The sequence below is a fragment of the Citrus sinensis genome, chromosome 9 (assembly GCF_022201045.2).
Source record: "Citrus sinensis cultivar Valencia sweet orange chromosome 9, DVS_A1.0, whole genome shotgun sequence".
NCBI classification, from domain to species: domain Eukaryota; kingdom Viridiplantae; phylum Streptophyta; class Magnoliopsida; order Sapindales; family Rutaceae; genus Citrus; species Citrus sinensis.
This window is the reverse complement of record NC_068564.1, coordinates 32,639,081-32,660,212: the sequence shown is the minus strand read 5'-3', so window position 1 is coordinate 32,660,212 and position 21,132 is coordinate 32,639,081. Positions and strand designations below refer to the sequence as shown.

General features: G+C 32.1%; 2 protein-coding genes across 2 annotated transcripts; both read left to right on the top strand.

The window, feature by feature from the left end:
* The first annotated feature begins 4,705 nt into the window (after positions 1-4,705).
* On the top strand, positions 4,706-7,834 carry LOC102619789 (uncharacterized). Its single transcript, XM_006474071.4, has 6 exons — positions 4,706-4,892; positions 5,011-5,037; positions 5,153-5,215; positions 7,350-7,428; positions 7,508-7,553; positions 7,633-7,834. Exons 1-6 carry the CDS (start codon positions 4,851-4,853, stop codon positions 7,640-7,642), a joined length of 267 nt encoding a protein of 88 aa, XP_006474134.1. The 5' UTR covers positions 4,706-4,850; the 3' UTR covers positions 7,643-7,834.
* Positions 7,835-18,378: 10,544 nt separating this feature from the next.
* LOC102620065 (protein GLUTAMINE DUMPER 3) lies at positions 18,379-19,138 on the top strand. The gene has a single exon (XM_006474072.3). The coding sequence runs from the start codon at positions 18,508-18,510 to the stop codon at positions 18,973-18,975; it is 468 nt and encodes a 155-aa protein (XP_006474135.1). The 5' UTR covers positions 18,379-18,507; the 3' UTR covers positions 18,976-19,138.
* The last annotated feature ends 1,994 nt before the right edge of the window (positions 19,139-21,132 follow it).

Sequence of the window (21,132 nt, the reverse complement as noted above, 5' to 3'; positions counted from 1 at the left end):
AGCAGAAAAGTTTACCTATATAAATCAACATTAAAGTAAGTCAACGTTAAAGGCTTTTTTAATTCCGATTCCGAGTAGTTTTGTGGCATGCAGGCAACTGCGAGCCCAAGCCACCAGCGACTTTACGTTTGTTTATTCTTTGCTCGCTTCATCGCATTGGCCAAGTTCCATGTGTGTGTGTGTGCCACTCTCATTTTTGTTTTCCATGCGAATATGTTTTTAAATTATGATATTTAAAAGAGTTAATTCTTAATTCTCTTAAATAGTCTGGTTTAAGAGCGTGTTTGCATTAAAAAAAAAAAAAAAGAGAACGCATGCACTTGAAAATAATTTTTTGTCTGTGTGCGTGTGTCTATATATGTGTGTAGATATTCATAATATAAGTGTAAATATTATTATTGAGGAGAAGAGAATACAAGGATTAATGATTTCTAGCAATACTAAAGGGTCGCTTTTATAGACATCAAAAAATCTCCCATCTCTTTTTTTTTAATGCGGAAATACTATTAAACCATGCAAATTAATAGAGCTAATTTTTAATATGTTATAAAATCGTACAATTTAATTGCACTAAAAACTAATTTTATTAAATCGTATGACTTAATAATGTGTCCACTAAAAAACATATATATATATATATATATAATTATTCCGTTGCGTTATCTTCTTTGCAAATATTTTCTGAAAAAGCAAAAGATTGGTATGTTTTTATGGCTATTGAAGTCAATGATCAGTGTTGTCAAACAAAAAAACTATGATAATTAAATTCTCTCTTGATTTCCATTTATGAATCATTATTATTGTTTGCTAATTTATGTTTATTTATTTCGAACCATTACCAATATTATTTACTGGAAAAGTATCTAGTGATGAGGAGAAAATTTTGATTCTCACTCAAAATATCCATATATTCCTTATTTGATTTAATGTTGGGCATAGAATTTTGTACTATTGGTACACAACATTTGTTTTAATAACCATTTTTTTATGAACGAACAAACAAAAAATGGCAATCTAGGGGAGGTCTGACATTGAAATATGGGTTTATTTATTTTAGGGGGGAAAAAAACATACAATGCTGATCACAGGAGTTTCTGCGAACATGCATCTTGAGCTTGCCTTCAAGAATCGGATATTCAACACGTTACTATCAATAGCAAATAAAATCTGAAATATTGAAATTTAATTGTAATTAAGTTATTAGGTTCGTGTGTTGTATTATATGTAATATATAATAATTTTTGAGTTGTTAAAAAAAACAATACCAGGTGAAACAATTGAGTTGTCATAAATAACAACTCATAAGTTTATTGTGTTACATATAGTATATACTTCGAGAATATAATAAATACCCCTTAATAATAATTGTCTGATTAATTATATATAGTAGTTGAGGATTTAATAATATTAAATAGAATTTTCCTTTTCTTTTTTGTAACTCTAGGGACTTATTCGTTACTAATTATCGCCAATATAATTTGTTTAAAAAATGAGACTATTTAAATCCCTCAAATTATTTATGAAACTCATTTATTAAAAAAAATAGTCATTAAAACAAAGTGATTCCCCATATAGCCTACTCACAAAACGAATAAACAAACGTAAAGTCGCTAAAACAAAGAATAAACAAACGTAAAGTCGTTGTTGGATTGGGCTCGCAGCAGTTGCCTACTTGCCTGCAAAAACAAAGTGATTTGTTAGCATATAGAATGGCGAGAGAATGCTGAGAGAAACGGCAGCTTTTGCTGCCGTTTCGACTTCTCTCTCGCCGTTCTAATAATTTTTTATTATTAAAAATATTTTAAAAAAAGAGAGAGAAAGGGACAGCCTATATCCACAGAATCTCTATCTCTCTATCACTCTCTCTCCCTCTTTGGACTTTCATCTCCCTCTTTGATTATTCTCCAACCGATGAGTATGTTCTAGATTCGATTTGTTAGCATTAGGACTCTTAAAATGCTTTTCGTTATTTGTTTGTTATCAAGTCTAGTTAAAATTTAAATGGTTACTCTTCTTTTATATTCTTGTTGTAGCATTTTCTCATCTCACTTATGGTGCGTTTACTTTCCGAATTAGGGAATCGGAATCCAGAATTGGAATGATTAATGACGTTTACTTCGTAAAATAAAGCCGGAAATCAGAATCGGAATTGTGGGACTCATCACAATTTGGGAATGAGGAATGGGAGACTTATTCCCAAGGGGGAGGTGGGAATAAGTCTCCCATTCTCGGGAATGACTCTTTTGCCCTCCCCCAAAATTAAAAATACACATATTGTCATCATTTATAATTAATTAATAAATTATTATATTATTAACAACAATTATTAATAATTATAGTTTTTTAATAAATAATCACAATAATTAATATATTATTATTGTAATTAATTCATATATTATTATTAATGAATTAATTATTATATTAATATATTATTAACAATAATTATTAGTAATGATAAATAATCAAAATAATTAATATACTACTATAATAATTATATTAATAATTAATATATTAATATATTATTAACAATAATTATTAATAATTCTACTTTCTTATAAATATTCACAATAATTATTATATTATTAATAATTAACTAATTAATTAATATACTACTATAATAACTATTAATATAATTATTATAATTGGTTAAAATATTATTAATTAATTAATATAATTTTTACTGTTAATTAATATATTATTAACAATAATTATAATTTTTGATAAATAATCACAATAATAAATATACTTTTATTATTATTAATTAATTAATATAATTATTACTATTAATTAACATATTAGTATATTATTAACAATAATATATTAATAATTATAATTAATCAATTAATATATTATTAACAATAATGTATTAATAATTATAGTTTTTGAATAAATAATCACAATAGTTAAAATATTTTTATAATAATTATTATTATAATTATTATAATTAATTAGTATATCATTATAATTAATTAATTAAAAAATTATAATTAATTAATATATTAATATATTATTCACAATAATAATTATTATTAATTTTTGAATAAATAATCACAATAATTAATATATTTTTAAAATAATAATTAATATAATAATTATTATAATAATTAATATAATTAATTAGTATATCATTATAATTAATTAATTAAAAAATTACAATTAATTAATATATTAATATATTATTCACAATAATTAATAATAATAATCTTTGAATAAATAATCACTGTAATTAAAATATAAAACAATAATTATGATAATAATTCATTAAGTATTTTTTAGTAATTTGTTATATTCTAACTCATTCCAATTCCGATTCCAAAATAAAATAAACACATCAATCGGATTCCAGCCCATTCCGATTCCAATTCCTATAGGTCAAGTAAACAACTTATTCTGATTCTCATTTCCCATTCCCATTCCAGTTCATTCTGATTTCAGTTCATTCTGATTCTAGCTCATTCCGATTACTGACAAGTAAACGCAGCATTAATGGATATTGAAATGGTTGTGAGCACAATGTATAGCAACTTAAAGGCAAACATGGAGAATCTTCAAAGCAATAATGATGAAGAAGTGACTGAACCCATTGAACCTGTTGGTGAATAACATCAGATCGATGAAGAGCACATGAAGGCCGCAAAAACAGCATAACATAACTATACTCCAAGCAAGCACAGAGAAGCTCTGTGAGTATATAGTCCCTCAAGTATGCACTGGTGTTGAAATGTGTTATGGGTCCAAAGAGGAACCTCTAAAACAAGTTGAACTATATGGGGAAGGGCATCATACTAATACAGAGCATATGAAGGTCATGGAAATATCATCACGAAATAGTGAATGTCAGGTTATGAAAAGAGAGGATGAAAATCGAGAGAGGGAGAGAGAGTAATGGAGTGTTGGGATTTTATGGATATGGGTTGTTTTCTATGGTTTTCTCTTTTTTTTTTAAATATTTTTAACAATAAAAAAAAAACTAATAGAATGGCGAGAGAGAGAAAAGCCGAAACAGTCGCACAAGCTGCCGTTTCTTTCAACATTCTCTTACCATTCTTGATATTTAGCACGACTCATTCTAATAAAGAAAATCACATAAAGTCACTAAAACAAAGTGATTCCCCATATAGCCTACTCATCAAACCTCACCTGAGGCATTGAAACCTCGACACACTACTTTTGAAGCCAACCTCTTGTCCGTAATAGGCGTTCCCTCTCCGTTTGCATATTACAACAGTATCATCTAAGGATGCCGAAGGTAACATCTTTTAAGCAGCTGCGCCACGTAACTACAATGGCAACAAACAACCAACCAACAGCGATGACAACAATAGCAACACAACAACATAACACTAACATTAACACTAAAGCTAACACTAACAACAACATCATCAACCAAAAAATAAATAAATAAGTAAATTAAATTAGCAAAAAGAAATATGTTGGAATCCATTTATTTTTTGGCCTCTTTGATGGTTGTGGAGGAAGATGCGGCTTGGTGTTCGCTTTCGCTTGGGTTATAGTTATATTTAGTCCTCGCCATTCTATTAACTTCCAGTCTTCCACACTTTCGCTTAAACATAGACAACGGCTGCAGGGACTTTTTATCACAATTTAGCAAAATAAGTACTTGATTAAAAATATCATAAACATTTAGGACTCAATTGAAATTTAATTAGACTGCTGTATTGATACTATGGGGTCGTGTTAGGACCCTAATAACTAATCAAAACCTAGAACTCTACGAGGTCGTCCGCTTCTTGCATAAGTCAAGGTCCTTATACTGAAAAGCGCTTTCGCTCCCGCTAGGGTTTTTCGTCTCTTGAATTCTCAAGCGTATCTCTGTGAATTCGATAGCAATGGCGAGCACCAAAGTTCAGAGGATTATGACTCAGCCCATTGTACGCCGCGTCGTTCACTAATTACAACTTTTTTTTTTCAAATTTCTTCTTTTAGGGTTTATGATTTTTTGCTGATTTACTTTTCCTTTCTGTTTCCACGTTTCTCGTGTGGTGCCAGAATTTGATTTTCAGGTTCCTTCAAAGCGTAAGTCTACTATATATATTGATTTTCTCTTCTGGTTCTACTTATTTATTTGTTTTTGCTGATGGGTTGTTCAATTTTTGCATAAATTTGCTCCTTTTGGTTTCAATCCATACAGAAAGCTCGCATTCAGATTTGGCTTTTTGAGCAGAAGGATTTGAGGATTGAAGGCCGAATTATTGTAATTTTTTATTTTTAAAAAATAGTATTTTGAATCTTATAATCACAATTGTGTTTTTCATGTGAAGTGTATAATTTTTTCTTTACAAGTACATGATTTCAAGCAAGTTCACTTAAGTTGTTTATATTTGTGCTTTAGCATATGTGTGTTTGTTTAAATTGAAATTGGCTTCTGTATATGCTGTCTTGAACTGAAATTGTTAGAAACGTTTTAATGCATAATGCTTAGAGTTTAATTAGTGATTCCCAGGTGTTCTTTACTCACTTATGCCTCTGCTTTTTGAAACTCTCAGTAAATATAGGAAGGTAGAAACTAATTACCATTGGTTGTGTTACTTTCGACAAGCCCTGCAACTCTGCAATAAATCATGATTTTTCGAAATTCAATCACAATGTCTCGAACCCTGTGTTTATAACTGTGATAGCCTAGCTGATACTCTCCAATTTCCTTTTATTCTGGGTTCTTTTAGAAACTGAAGAATTCCAGAACATAAAAGAACACACACTTGAAAAACAGGGTATTCTGAAAATACCGTAACCTTGCCTGATATACAGCCTTCAAATCATGAGTTCAATGACTAAAGCCACAGCCTCTGATTTGATTTCCAAATACCGATGGTTAATTTATAGCTTCTTTTAATTGCTTTACCATGTGGTTTTGGTGTTCCCATGCTTTACTATTTAGAATCCTACACATCTTGACGCTCCTCTTCATATGGTAATAATGGGTGTGAAGGAAACTGTTGTCACACAATTGAACACTTGACAGTTGTTGTTTCCGTTAAATATTGTGATCTCTCACCCTATATCATTAGAGCACCACTCTATAATTGCTCACAATCTTGAATAGCTTTTCTTCTTTGGTATGCATGTGCCCTCATGAAACACTTTTTCGTTGAACTGCAAGGAAGAGAGAATACACTGTGCTTTAAAGAAGAAGCATCAGACTTTCATACTGGCAGTTTCTTTTTCAAGCATTCTGGTCTTCCATGTTGTATGAAGTTTTCACGTGTGTCCTTCTCATGTTCTACAACAAATGGCTTTAAGGCCAGTTAAGGGTTTGTTCAAATAGCTGCGTGAATTATTCTTTTGTCAACATATCTTTCTTGGTCAGCATCTGATTTGCATTTGCTGACTTTTCAACTAGAAAAGGCATATTATTATTATCTTCTTTGTTTTACCTCTGCGCTTGAAGAACAGTTTTTGATTTGTGGTTGTGAACTTCTCTTCCTTTTTTGAAAGTTACTCATATTTCATCATAATGTCACTGGTTGTTGAACTTCAGAATGTTGTGTACTTTTAGTAGTAGGTGGTAGAGGTATAGGTGTCACTAAGCACAATTTTAATAGGCTCACCTAGTTAATTATTTTCTAGGAAGTTAGTGGTTGGGAAATATAGTGTCCTGTTGGCCATTCTTGTTGTTCATCTGTTATAAGACAATTTTTTGATTGGTCAGAACAATTTCATATTTTGCGGAAGGAGGATGCATAATGTAGCTCTTTAATGGGTATTTTATCAAGTGGCACTTCTAGTTTTCTTTTCTTTCATCTTATGGCTAGTCACTTTGTGACTATCTTTCTTACCTTATTTAGTAGGACGGCTTCTATAGTGTCTTTGACTTCAACTTTGGCCATTATAAGCTTGAAGCTCATATAACCAAATTAGTAGTGAGAAAATGCCTCTTTGAAGCAACGGTTACTTCTGATACATTTTGTTGGATAAGGAAATTTTGGTTTTCAAAATGTTCAGTTTTTGAGGAGGTATCCAGATTTTGAGTATGGAGCATTAAATTGATAGTAGCATGGAAATCAAATTATAAGAGATAGCCTTTTTTTCCAAATGCATCTTGCTTTATCTGTATGGGACTATATATTGCTGTTTTGGTAGTGTTTGAAGTGCTGTAGGGATGAAATTTTGCCCTACGATAAATCTTGATCCATCCATTGAATACTGTTAGCAGTCGTTTGGGTTGCTTGCTGATCTTGGAGTAGCATTTCTTTGATGTTTCACAAATTAGATAGAAGTGAAAGATTAAAAGCAAAGTGATATAATTCTGTATATCTTTATCACTTAGCAGCACTTTGATATGCTCTATTTGTTCTTAATTCTGGAATTTGGATCATTTTTCTGTACAGGGTTTTGATGAGTACATGAACTTGGTTTTGGATGATGCTGAAGAGGTTCACATAAAGAAAAATACCAGAAAGCCATTAGGTGATTTACTTTCTTAGTTAATTAACCCCTTTAATCTGACGGCTTTTCCTAAATATTTTCCTTTTCCTTTCTTTCTCAGGAAGGATTCTTCTCAAAGGAGACAACATAACTCTTATGATGAACACGTAAGTGAAAATGAAATGACCTTTTACCTCTCTCCTTTCATTTCTCTCATACTAACTATTTTCTGTCTCTGTATTACAGGGGGAAGTGATGATGGTCATTCTGGAAATCTTGTCGTCTGTCATTGGTTGAGCCATTTAGAGTGTATTGCTATCTTTGATGTTTGAATACTTAACTGGATTTCTATATGATAAGGTGATATTATATTCAGTCCATTTAATAGTCACTGTCATTGCCCTTTTAGGGTTTATAATACCATTTGCTTATGTGGTTATACTTTTTATTTACAATTGTTCATCTAGTTTATTAGCCTAAACTAGTCAAGAATTTCTTAGCAATTCATAGTGGATCGGATTTTCTTTTCAAATTTTGTATGAAATGTCTGATGCGACTGCTTGAATTTGAGAAGAGTTGTGGGTAATTATAGTGGAAAATAAGTTTTTGTAATCTTGTTTAAACCAAACTAATAGCTACTAATAGTGATAATTTTACTCACTATTTGCAATTTTGCATTTACACGTAAATTGTAAGGATTGTTTAAGTGCATGATGGTAAACTATTTCTGCAGGTTGAAAGAACAAAAGGTTCACACAATTGAGCTAAGTAACTTCTCTTGTTTGTTTCTTTTTTCCTTTTTCCTTTAGATTTTTGCAAAACAGAGTAAATGCTTATTTGAGTTAAAATCACAGTTTTTAATTTAATTAAAAAAAGGGAAAAATGAAAGAAAGGGACATTATCTAGTGGTTGGGCATGAGTGGGTGAGCTTTTGTGTTGATTGACGACACAGATGAACAGGCCAGGGTGTAGGAGAAAATGACTTGACTCATGGGGTTGTTTCTAGTAGTGTAGGCGGTGGGGGCCAGGGCCGTGAGTGCTGGTCCTGCTGCCCTCCTGTGTCCCATGAGTATCAATTTGTCTACTCCTAGGGAAGCAAAGTGCCCTCTTCGATAATCCCATTTTTGTTCTCCTTTTCACGTCACTACTCACCAGGTCAATTGACCACTGACTCAGCCTCCACAACGTATCACGTCTTGGCTAATGGCTACTTACTTTTGACCTCCTTTCTTACTACAATACAACATATGCCTATTCACCATTTCTTGTATTTTGCTTCTTGGTTTGTGGCTCGTATTGCCTAATTGCCTTATCATGTATTCTTTTGAGTTGGGTCATTGGAGATTGCACTAGCATTACTTTTGACGACTTTTGAGAAAGCCAGAGAGAGAGAGCAACGTAAAATTGTATATGGAGATGGGTTCAATTTATATAACAGCGAGCGTAAAATTTTTAAAATGAAACTTTAAACTTATAATTTTATATGAAAAAACTTTGCTATATATGTTGTAAGTCTTAAGTTTCATGTTTCGATTTTTGCATTCTGAGATGTGAAAAGTATAGACTACATGTGTGATGGTCGAACCCCCATGATATAAAATTATAGGATTAAAGACAGGGACATGATAATCTTGTCAAATCGGGGTAATCATTATAGATTAGCAGTTTCCAGCATATCACAAGATTTGATGAGGGTGGGGGAAGCCTTAGTTTGAGTGATGGGATAAGTTTGAGTTTTACATAATTGTCTGGGTAATATTGATTGTTCAGTTAAATCACAGCTTGATGGTTACGTAGGCCCAACCTTTGACTCATTTTGCTTAATGATTGAATGATTAGTGATAGTGTTAGGTGATCTATCTCAATCTCAACACCTAATTTCAACAAATATACGAAAGTAATTGAAAGCTTTTCTATTTATATTTAAGAAAATATTAAAAAGAAAAGGCAACATCACAAATTATCTGGTTATCGATTCAATTTTTTTGAGTGATACAAGTTGTTGGATATTCGATTTGAGAATAAATTGACCTATTTGTCCTACGCACAGGGATTGAGATTTGAGGGAACAATGTGCTTTCCCCGTTAGCTTCTACCGTTTTGACAGATATTAGATAAAACAAAGGTGTGCAAGTGTTTGTAATGAGACTAATATTTGACATTATGTTCGTGATGATTTGTTAGTATCAAACAACTTGCGGTAAGATGCAATTCTTCACATTCTTATTATGATACATAGATATTCATGAAGTCAATTACGCTCCTACCAAAATCAATTTGATCTCACGTATTCATTTTTTGTCGTTATCAACTAGCTCACCATAGTATCAATCTTTTCACCTCTTGTATCTATCTCGGTCTTTTCAAAATTCACAATACTAATATTGTGTTCTTATTTACTATAATTTTTATAAACAAAATATTGCTCTACAAATTTGCCTCATATGTAACCAACTAAATATAAATTTTTGCCAATAACTTTTTTCATTGTGTTGGTCAGTACCTTCTCCTTTTAATTCTAAGATGGAGGGTTCGAGTTTCCTGAATAATTATAGGAACTTATTTTCTTTAATTTCTTATGCTTGACTTGAGTAGGTTCTAGTAGTCTTGATTCTACATTATACCATGTTGGGCTTTAATTGTACATTATATATATATATATATAAACTTTCGAAATTCAAACTAGCTACAAATCAAAACCTGGGAGCCTTGGCTAGAAACGAATAAATGACTCTTGATATTTCTTAAAGAAGGTCTCAATGCCATCACCATGTGAAGCAAGAACATGTCGATGTCGGCATGCTCTCACGTAACAAAATGCGTATAATGATTCTTGGTGACGAATTTAAGAAATGTGGCTATGTGGGGAGCCACCAATATTGATAAGTACCCTCAATTGATTTTTATGCTAAATGGTAAACTTATTCTGATTGGACAAAATTCTTACCAAATCTAATCGATTCCTCAGACACTATCCACTGAAAGTAGTGGTCTCGAATCCCAGCTAGGTACAATTTCTGCAAATGCCACACAATTCCTCTACTCGTAATTAAAGTTCTCATCTAAATAACCAAGATTCCATAAAAATTTACAGAAATAGCTTTAAATTAGGGGAAAGTTATATAAATCAGCCCACTTACGAAACATAAAAGTTAATTTGTCGCATTATATACGTGCGGGGAAAAAATGGCTGACATATGCATGTAGATTGTTTGACGATCGCTAATTGATCGAGTGCTTGACACATCGACTGCCCGTTTTGTAAATTGACGCTAGTACTCTAGATCGTTTCTAAAACTCTTTCGAAGAGTAATTGAGTTTGTTGTCATTTTTAATACAATCTGCTTGCAGTGAATGATATGCAGTGTGGGTTCTTGGCTTCAAAGGAGGCAAACTATGGAAAATCTCCTTTGCCTTTGTACAGCTTGCTACATGGTTACCGCCCCTCAGTCTTTGTTGGTCACTGCGATTTGTTTTGGTCTTGTATGTTCCGCAGCCAAAAGTGCTTTAAATTTGGTGCTTTTCCAGGGCAAAAGCACATGGTGATTTTATGTCATTTTGGACTACATCATCAATTTACTGACCAAATGGGGTCAGGTGCTTGAGTCTGAGAGAAAGAACCAAAAGCCCTTTGTCTCATAATTTGACATTTAGCTCCTCATTTTAATGAATTTATTCATTAAAATTTTGCTTCAAAGAAAAAATAGTCAAATTCCTCCAATCAATGTCGGGTTTTCCTTTTTTTTTTTTTCCCTGCAAAGTTCAGGCTGCTTTTCTATCTTTCCCTTTATTGCTTAGGTGTTATGGTAAAGTACTTGAAAAGTTTGAGTTCAATTAATTTCACACGAAAAGAAATGACGATGAGGACAAAAAACAGAAGAAATTAATTTTGAACGAACTCTTTAATTTTGACAGACACCAAGCCCGTTAAGGCAAACCTAATAAATAGATCTTCAACATTTCGGAAATTAATATACATCCGGACTCTTTTGTCTATCACTTTGTTTTACATTTATTTGGATATAGATGAAAGTATTATAATTTTATACTAATTTTCTTTTTTCTTTTTTCAAATCAAGGCTCCGTCAAGGAGGAAATTTATTAACTCTTTTCTTAATTTAAATAAACACACAAAAAAAAAAGAAAAAGGTAACGGTTTCCTAATGTGTTCATTTTGAATAAACTTTTGAGAGCCTTTATGTCCTTTTTCTCTTGAATCATTTTTTTAATTAAAAAATTATTATTAAATACGTCTAATTTCTTCATAAAATATAATCAGTTGCAGATCACCCTACGATCATTGAGTGTTTTTAAAACTTAAGAAATAATAGAAAAGCATCTACATTGGAGTAGCAAACTAAAACACGACTTGTTATAATTGAGCACAGCCCAATAATTAATAATGTCATCTTCATTTGCCTCCATTTTGCTTTTCTTTTCATTGAGTTGTTTCTTTCCTTCGGATGTATAATTAAGATAGCTTTATTTGGATCTTCTTTGTTTTCCCATTTGCTGCGGTATCTTCTTTTTGGAGATAGCGATAGCTAGCTAGTAGTGTCAATTAAATAGCAATAGTTTCCCCCACCCAAAAAAAAAAAACCATCACAGTTGATCTATAATTAAAGTGTAAGTGTAGCCCTAACAAGCTAGCTATAGCCTCCAAAGCTACAATAATTAGAGAGAGCCCAAGAGAACTCCCCACCTTTAATTTGGCGTTATCCAAAACCACCTAATGTCTTTTTTCTGCTGAGGGCTTCTTGCCTTGAAAATGTCCACTCTACAAGCATATTTTCATTATGACTCAATTTCTTAGTTTGGTCCGTGCAAACCTACCGCATATAAGTACGTCAATTCAGCTTGGATTAGAAGTTCGATAACATAAAATTATTATTGAATAATTTCATCTTTTGAATCTAGTGGTTTTGGAAGCATGATTTCTTCAAGTTCCGAACTCATATTTACCTTATTCTTTTAAACCAAGTGGTTAAGTACAAAGTTTCATTTTCGAAATAATTATTGGTTCAACAATAAAATCTCTTATGTTGGTATGAGAGGTTCATAATTCAAAACTCATTCACTAGAAAATTTATCAAATTTCGGTTTTATGCAATGGTTTGAAAAAAAAAAATTCCGGACTATCTCTATCTTGGGGTTACAAATTCAGAAAAAATAAGGGGGTATATTGATATTTTATCAATTTCTATACATTGTTTACTTTGGCCCCCCTCACTTTGGCAGTTTTCCTGTAAATTTTATTTAAGTGCTGCACCAAAAACTTTATGTAATACTATTTGATGTAAAGTTAGTATTGAGTTCTCTTTTTCCTATTTCGATACTTCAATTTAGTATCTTCTTTGTTTATTGAGAAGCTTAAGGAAGATGTCTTTTTATATCAAATGGTAAATAAGTCATTATACCCTCAATAATTTATACAAATTATTAACGCTTTATCTTATAACATTATTATTTTATTTCCAAGCACTTTTTAATGCATGCATTCAATTGTTAAATGCAGCAGAGACTTAAAAGAATTATGTAACCGGCAATTAACATTTCTGTGCATGTAGGGAACAAGCACTCATCCTCTCAGTCTTTCCTTTATGACTCGAAATTCCAACATTATCTCACTAATTTCTGTAGGTGGCCCCTTAACCTTTTTTTAAATTAATCTCCAATTAATATAGCTTTTATTAATTTAGTGAAGCAGTTTACAACACCTGGCCCGATTCTTAAACGTCTCACTTATATTTGTTCATCCTTATCCACCATATCTTGTATTAAGTAATAGCACAAGTGCTTTTAATTATAAAATACTATGTACTTAATTAGTATTTTGATCTTTACGGAAATAGTTATTTTATAGGGAAGTTAAAAAAAGTTGTTTAGGAAATGAGAGCAGCCCGAAAGCAATCATAGCTGTGGCATGATTACTGACTTAAAGCATCTAAATTATAATAATTAATAAATATAACAATAATGAAGATGGTGGAAACCCCACTTCAATAATTATCAAAGTTACCATAGTAATTCGCAGCGGCAAATGTTAGCCACGTTTATTTTTAGATAATTATTCCAATTTTGTCACTCTCAACGTAATTAATGGATTTAAAACTAGTGGGGTCCGGGTTCATTATTTATAGTCAGCTTATCTTTCATGCTAACGTAAGCGAATGATAATCCAAGGCACGTTACCACCTTAATTGCAAAAACGAAAGGTTATTAATTTGTACATGATTCATTGCCGCGAAATAATGACAATACATTATAATGAAAATAAAAAAAGAATTAAGAATTTTGAAGTTGCTCCACCGCTTTTTTTTTTTCTTCCTCAACAAAGTCAACCAATAACTCTCTGTAGTTGTTAATTTGCAAATTGAATCACGTTTGTTGTATCCCCGAAATTATTAAATCAGAAAATATCTTTACGATATTCAAATTAATTAACCGAATCTTATCATAAGGAACAATTAGTTTACTTTCCATCATTAATCAACTTAATAATCATTTATAAAATGACGAAATAACTGCCGATCCTTCGTGCTTAGGTGGGTATATATATATATTTTTTAACAACTAACGTAACCCATTGTGATTTGCTGCCAAATTTGCCCATTTAAATGGCATCCAAGAATTTTAGAGAAAAAAAAATTAGAAAAGAAGTTTTAGCCTATTACATGAAAGGAGATACGTTTAGTTCACTTAATAATCATAAATTAAATCTAAAAGTGGGATATGGTCAGGATTTGTTTCTCAAACAATTATTCGTTGCTCAATACCTAATCATTTTAATTAAGAAAGAGACGATACAATCTTAGTGGAAGCATAAAAAAAATTGCATTAAAATATATAATAATGGAACCTTTGGACGTATGCAAATATTGCAATGGGAGGAATAATACCCAATTGTCCTTAGCGTGTACGTTGAGTGGTGGAAGCTGACGAAGTGAATGGAACCCACCACTCAAATTTTGAAAATATGATTCATGGGAAAGGCTCCAACCCCTTCACTCAGCGTATAATATTGGGCATCATTTCTTAACCATTTATACATACAAACGACTTTGATATGTTATAGTCACTTATATAAAATTAAATTTTAATAAAAGAGATGTATATTAAAGTCATTTCAAACCACATTTTAAAATAATAGCTTGACAATTACTCTTTAAATTCAGTGACTGTCACTTCCTTACCTTAATAATAAAGAAATTATTAAAAAAAAGTCATGATAAGTTCATACGCTTCCATTTTATTGTTTGACGGTGATATACATATGTGTGTCTATATATATAAGACTTTCCGTTCGAAATATTTATGTACAAATACATAGCTACAATCCCAAACTCGAAAAGCTTGCATGATACTTGAGACTTTAATATGTTGCATAATAGTCAACAGCATAGATAGGAGTTAAAAGACTGCTAATATTTAATACAAGTGATTAATTTATACACTACAAGTAATCCTTATAGAAATATATATACTACTGAAAAGCTTTACTCCACTTGAGTAACTCATTTCATTCCTTACACAAAAAGGAGACTGGCTTGTCTTCTTGTTTCTGTTTGGTTTGAGCAAACGTACATTCAGCATACCTGATAAAAAAAAAAAAAAAAGAAAGGCTAGCTAGCTAGCTGGCTGTATTTGGACATAAAATTGCTAGTTTGCTATTGGCAGGCAAAGAGTATGATGGCGGTAGGGACGTTTTTCGATTTCCGGCACCCCAAATTAACCTTCTTCTTAAAATGCTCCCCCCACCTGAGAAGTGCGTGGGAACAATTTCTATTTATTTTCCTTAAATAAGACGTTAATTTGATTTGATCGAATTAACCAGTTTTATGGCTCACAATACTAACACACGTACTATCAGTTGATTGCCATGATTTTATTCACCAGATACTATATAATTGTGTCATATATATATATATATATATATATACTCTTTTTTTTTTTAATGTGGATATGCTGTTAACTCATGCAGTTTAATAGAGTTATTTCTGAATGTATTATAAAGTTGTGCAGTTTAATGGCATTAAAATATGACTATATTAAACCGCATGACTTAAAAGCGTATCTGCATAAAAAAAAAAAATGAGAACACACACACACACACACATATATATAGTAGTTTTTCAATCAGCGATCTCTGATTTTAATAAATTTAGAGATAAGTTAAAAGACAAAATAAACACAGATTTCAATACACTAAATTTTATCATGTAGTGTATTGAAATCTAAATTAAAGTTAGGGATCCCTGATTCTCTCTCTCTCTCTCTCTCTCTCTCTCTCTATACACACACACACACAGCATTCTCATTTTTTTTCATGTAGATATGCTATTAAGTCATGTAATTTAATAGAATTAGTACAGACATGCTGCTAAATCACATAATTTTATAGTAAATTAAATACTGATTCTATTAAATTATATGACTTGATAGAATGTCTGTATTAAAAAAATAATGATGTTTGTGAATATGTGTGTATTACTGAGATAAGTATTTTGTGATGGGTGATCAGGACAAATATTGATTGAAGCCGAGGAATATTATTATTATTATGTGTATCTAACACTTTCTAGTTCTTTAAGCAACTATTAGTAGACGCCACCAAACATAGCTTTTTCTGAGTGCACACACCTTCAAATTGCAAGTTGTTTGTAACAACGTATTCTTTTTTAGGCTTTCAAGAATTCTGTTGAAACCGTTTCTATCCTCCGTTATGACAGGCACTATGGACAAACTACACCGTTTGCAACATTATGCCCACTGCCCAGTATTGTAATGCTTACTTTACTTTTTTTTTTTTTGCCTGATGGAATTGTAATGCTTGCTTTGATTGTGCATGTTTGTATAAAGTTTGTGACGCAGCAAGACAAGAATATAGCGCAGTACATGATTTTTTCTAGAATTTTATAGTATCTTTCGATGGATCTGTTAACATAATACATTGTGTTAAATTAATTTGTTTCAACAAGGTAAAAAAATTAATTCTATCCTAACAAAGTATTTTCACAATCTAAGAAATACAAAATTGTCCCTTTATTTTATTTTGGACCGAGGGAGAGATATTACCATTTAAACTTTTTTTTTATAATGTTTTTCTTAGAGGTTTGGAGAAAGTTACAATCAATATAATTTTCCTAATTATCCCTTCCTAAAAGGAAGAGTTTGAAATTCCTTTTTATTTTCTTCCTACTTTCTGTAGAGACTAGTAGATTAGACCTGCCATAGAAAAAATGTTTGGCTAATAAGTAACTCACTTCTTAGCCACTACAAAACCACTTGAGCTGTGCAATAAAATGCATCGATTTGTCTATCTATTGACTCAAACTGGGATGTTTGTCTATCTTAGTCCGTATCTCCCTTTTTGGTCTCCTCATGCTTTGCTTAGTCACCGGCGACGGTGTTGCTGTTCTTCAAAACATATTCGAGTCATTCTTTTATGTTTCATTCTATGGCATGTTTGGCAGGCTCGAAACACTCTCAGGTACGATTCAGTTGCCTTTAATGTGAACGCTATTATTTTTAGAGTGCTTTTGGATATTAGACTAGTTAGTGACACATTTGGTTTCAAGACATCTCAATTGAGGGGCATTTTGGACACTCAGATTCTGGAGGGATTGAGTATTATCATGCCTCCCCGCAGACCACCTCAATTGGTCTCTTGGATGAAACCGCCACTGGAGGTGGTGAAGTTGAGTGTGGATGGTTGTTCTAGGGGAAACCCAGGCATGGCTGCTACTGGTGGTGTTTTGCGAGATCATCAAGGCGTGATAATCAAGGCGTGATATTAACTGCTTCTGGTTCCTTTTTGGGGCACCAATCTATTCTTCTTGCTGAATTAATGGCTTTGTTAAAAGGTTTAGATCTTGCTGCTCAGCTTGGTTTTTATGATCTTGAGGTAGAATTTGATTCAGCCACTGTAGTTTTTTGGGCCATTTCAAGTAGTTTCGTGCGATGGGATTTTACTTACATCCTTGGGCGTGTTCGGGCATTGGCTTCTAGGTCATCCATTAGTATTAGGCATGTTTTTCGAGAAGCTACATCTGCTGCTGACTTTATGGCCAATTGGGCTTGTACCCATCAGACTTGTCAGCGATTTTTCAATCCTAGTGATCTTCCAACCGGTTTATCAGGCATTATTCATTTGGATACTCATGGAATTCCATACATTCGACATTAATCACCTTGATTTGTATTGATTTTATTTGATTACTAAATTATTTACTTTTCCTGAAATGTTTGATTTATGTTCCCCTCCTTATGTTCTTTCATTGATTGGTTTATTTATAGGTAGGGGTCCAGCCTAACCCCCACGTTCTTAGTGGATTATCAAAAAAAAAAGTTAAGCTATTTCATATTTCTACATTGTACATGCATTACACAATTAATAAATTGAATCGGATTTCATTCCCATCCATCATTTGATCATCTTGTTAAGGACGTTAAAAGATCAAAATCATAGAGGCTAACTAAAGGCTCAAATTACAGTCTATTCAAATAGAACATCATTGCGATTCCCAATTGTTATACGGTTGTTTAATTAGTTGGGGGTAGGGACCCTGTTGCTATCTCATTTGGATGATTTAAGTGTGCAAATGGAACCTTACAAGGAACATATTATCATGCAACAAATAAACATTATTGGGTCACGTCACGATGGAAGTAAAGAATAACTAAAGTGTTTGCTTTGTGTACTTTTGATTCTCAAAATCTGTAATATATTCCCTGTTAATTCCCAATTCCTATCCAATAACACTGTCGTAAACGGTATTCACATAGCACTTAAACAATGTGCCCAACATTAAATCTTAACTCTTCACTCTTAAGTGCGTTTTTACTGTTCTTTTTAAAATTTTAGATATCCAAGCAATTTTTTTTTTAAAAAAAAAAAAAAACTAGTGGCCCCAACAAAAAAAATGACGACATAAATCACCAAAAACAAACCCTCCTCTTACCTTAATCTCCACTATAAATACCCTGTAAACTCATCTGTTATCTGAGAACAATTCCCATTTCTCTTCTTCTTCTTCTTCTTCTTCTTCTTGATTCAATTAATATAATTCTTTCTTTCAAAAGTTTTCTCAAAAAATTAAACTAACTAGAAGAGATTAATTTATGGAGACAGCAAGACAGCCGTCACATGTTGTAACACAAAATGTTACGAGGACACACTCGCCGTGGCACTCACCAGTGCCATATTTGTTCGGAGGGCTAGCGGCTATGTTGGGTTTGATTGCTTTTGCTCTCTTGATCCTTGCATGCTCCTACTGGAAGCTCTCAGGCTACCTCGACAGCGGCGATAATGGGGCAGCTGGAGAGAGAGATTTGGAGGCTGGTGAGGGTAAACATGATGAAACTCAGAAGCCTCATCCTCAGGTTTTTGAAGAAAAGATTTTGGTGATTATGGCTGGTGATTTGAAGCCAACTCATTTGGCCACCCCAATGTCTAGTAGGTCCTCTTCTTTTGGTGATGATAGTAATAAGAGCTGCTCTTGCAGTGACAAGAACAATAATGAGAAATTGGAAGTAGTAAAGCAGCAGACTGCTAATAATGAATCACCAGCAGATCATCAAACCCATTAGATGATGATCTCTCAAAATTACAGGTTTTGCTGTGGTGTGGCCTTTTGTAGCAGATTTTTTTTTTCCTTTATTCTCTTCTTGTTCTTCTTTTTCATCTTTCTTTGTTGGTTCGGGAATGTAAATTTTGATGAGAATGAATGGAAGAATTAGCAGTTTTGCAAAATCTTACTTCTTTCAACATTTTTGTTAAAAAAATAAAAGAGCGAAATTCAGGTTTATGGAACTTGGTGATCAGACTGGTTTTTGGCATAATCCATAAACAAGAAATTAATTTAATTTTAATTTTTAAGAAAGAATTAGGTTAATTAAAAGTAGCGGCACGTGGAAGCTAATTAAGCAGACAGGACTTTGAAGTTTGAAGGAGGGCTTGATGCGGCGAGGTGAAGCTGTGCCACGGTGACACTGAGACTTGCACTTTCTCTTTCTAAATTATTTTTAATATTTTCTATTTCTTTAATATGTGAGCACCTTTTTTTTGGCCTTTTCTTCTTTTTTAAGCCTCTGGAACTGCAGCCTCATCACCTGCAACTGTACTAAATTAATTTCATGGCCTTCTTCTGTGGTCTAACCTTAAAGACTTAAAAGTCTACACCACAATTAATACAAATAATATTTAATTAAAATTAGCTAGGTAGCAACATATGTGTTCGAATTTTAAAGTCTCTTCCTGCTTGCTATTGAAATGTCCCAGACTTTTTAGTTTATGGCAATATTCTAGACTTTTGATAAGGTGGCTTTTTCTTAAATAAAAAATAGAAAAGCTGCAATGGAAACTACGATAAGAAGGAATGAAGTTTTGGATTTATTTATCAGATCAGATGCCCCCTCCTTTTTTTTTTTGCCCTTTTCATTTATATAAATTTTGACCCAGTTTTTGAGGCATTTTCACAAGTAATTTAGAGGCACTGATTACTCTCAACGTTTCTTGTGTTTTTTGTGTGCTACGGTCAATTGTTTCACAATTCAGAGGTCTCAACTAAGCAAATGTAATTTTTATGGCCAAATCTCAATGAATGTTATATGCAGTCCCGATCTACTACAAAATCCTGCAATTTTTTTAAAAAATTATTAAATCCTATAATTTAATAAAATTATGTCATTATACTATTAAACTTTATATCTTAATAGCTTTCGCAGACATTACATAAATTATATTATTAAACCTCATGACCTAATTTCTTCGAACTTTAACAAATTTAGGACTTTAAACTCGAATTACTTACATAGACATATATATATATATATAGCTTAGAAACTTCTTTTTTTGATTGAGGAGATTATCACTTTCCCCTCTCTTTTTTCATTCTTTTTCTTTTTCAAAAAAAAAAGGGAAAAGCGGCATCTCCCTCTCGGTGGTTTTCAAAAATTGTTTTTATCGAAAAGTATTTTATTTTTGCAAAGGAAAATTTGTGAAAATAAAATACCCACGTATTCGCACTGTTGTATTTATGTACATCTTGATTGCACTATTCCCACTAACATCATAATGGCAATTGCAATAGCAGTTAGCGAGAGCCAAAGAGATATGCGGATTGCGGCAGCAAGAATGTGCACTTTTCTACTGCATTTTCAAAAGCATAAGAGATAAAAAGCTTGTGCTTGTTCCATAAACTAAAAAGAAAATATTGTACGATCATCGTCTACAAATAGATGAAATACATTGAGAACCCTGTACGTTTATGGGAACAAAGTGCCCACAGATTTTTCCTTTTTCTTATTTTTTAAAATTAATTTAGGCATACTAACGTTTGCCAAGTGTATGTTTTTGGTTATCTTCTTGCTTTTTGCAGCTGCCAACTGCCTTTGCATCGAGTTTTTTCCGACGATGAAGGTGTATAATAAATTGATAATAGATGCTCTTTGTTCCTGCGTTTTCTTTAACCTTGTTGGGTTCTTTTCTTGTCTATGTAGCTCTGAAGATACTTCCCTATGCTGGCTGTAATCTTTTTTCTTTTTTTTTTCAGAAATAAAGGGTAAATTCTATTTTATCCCCTATACTTTGAGCAATTATTTAATTAGTCCATATATTTTCAAAAATCACTCAAAAATTATCCGAATATTATTCCTATAGTTGTTGAATTAAATTTTTTTAAAGAACATAATAGGATCTTTGTATGATATTAGTTAAATTCTAATGAGTCAACCATGTATCAATTA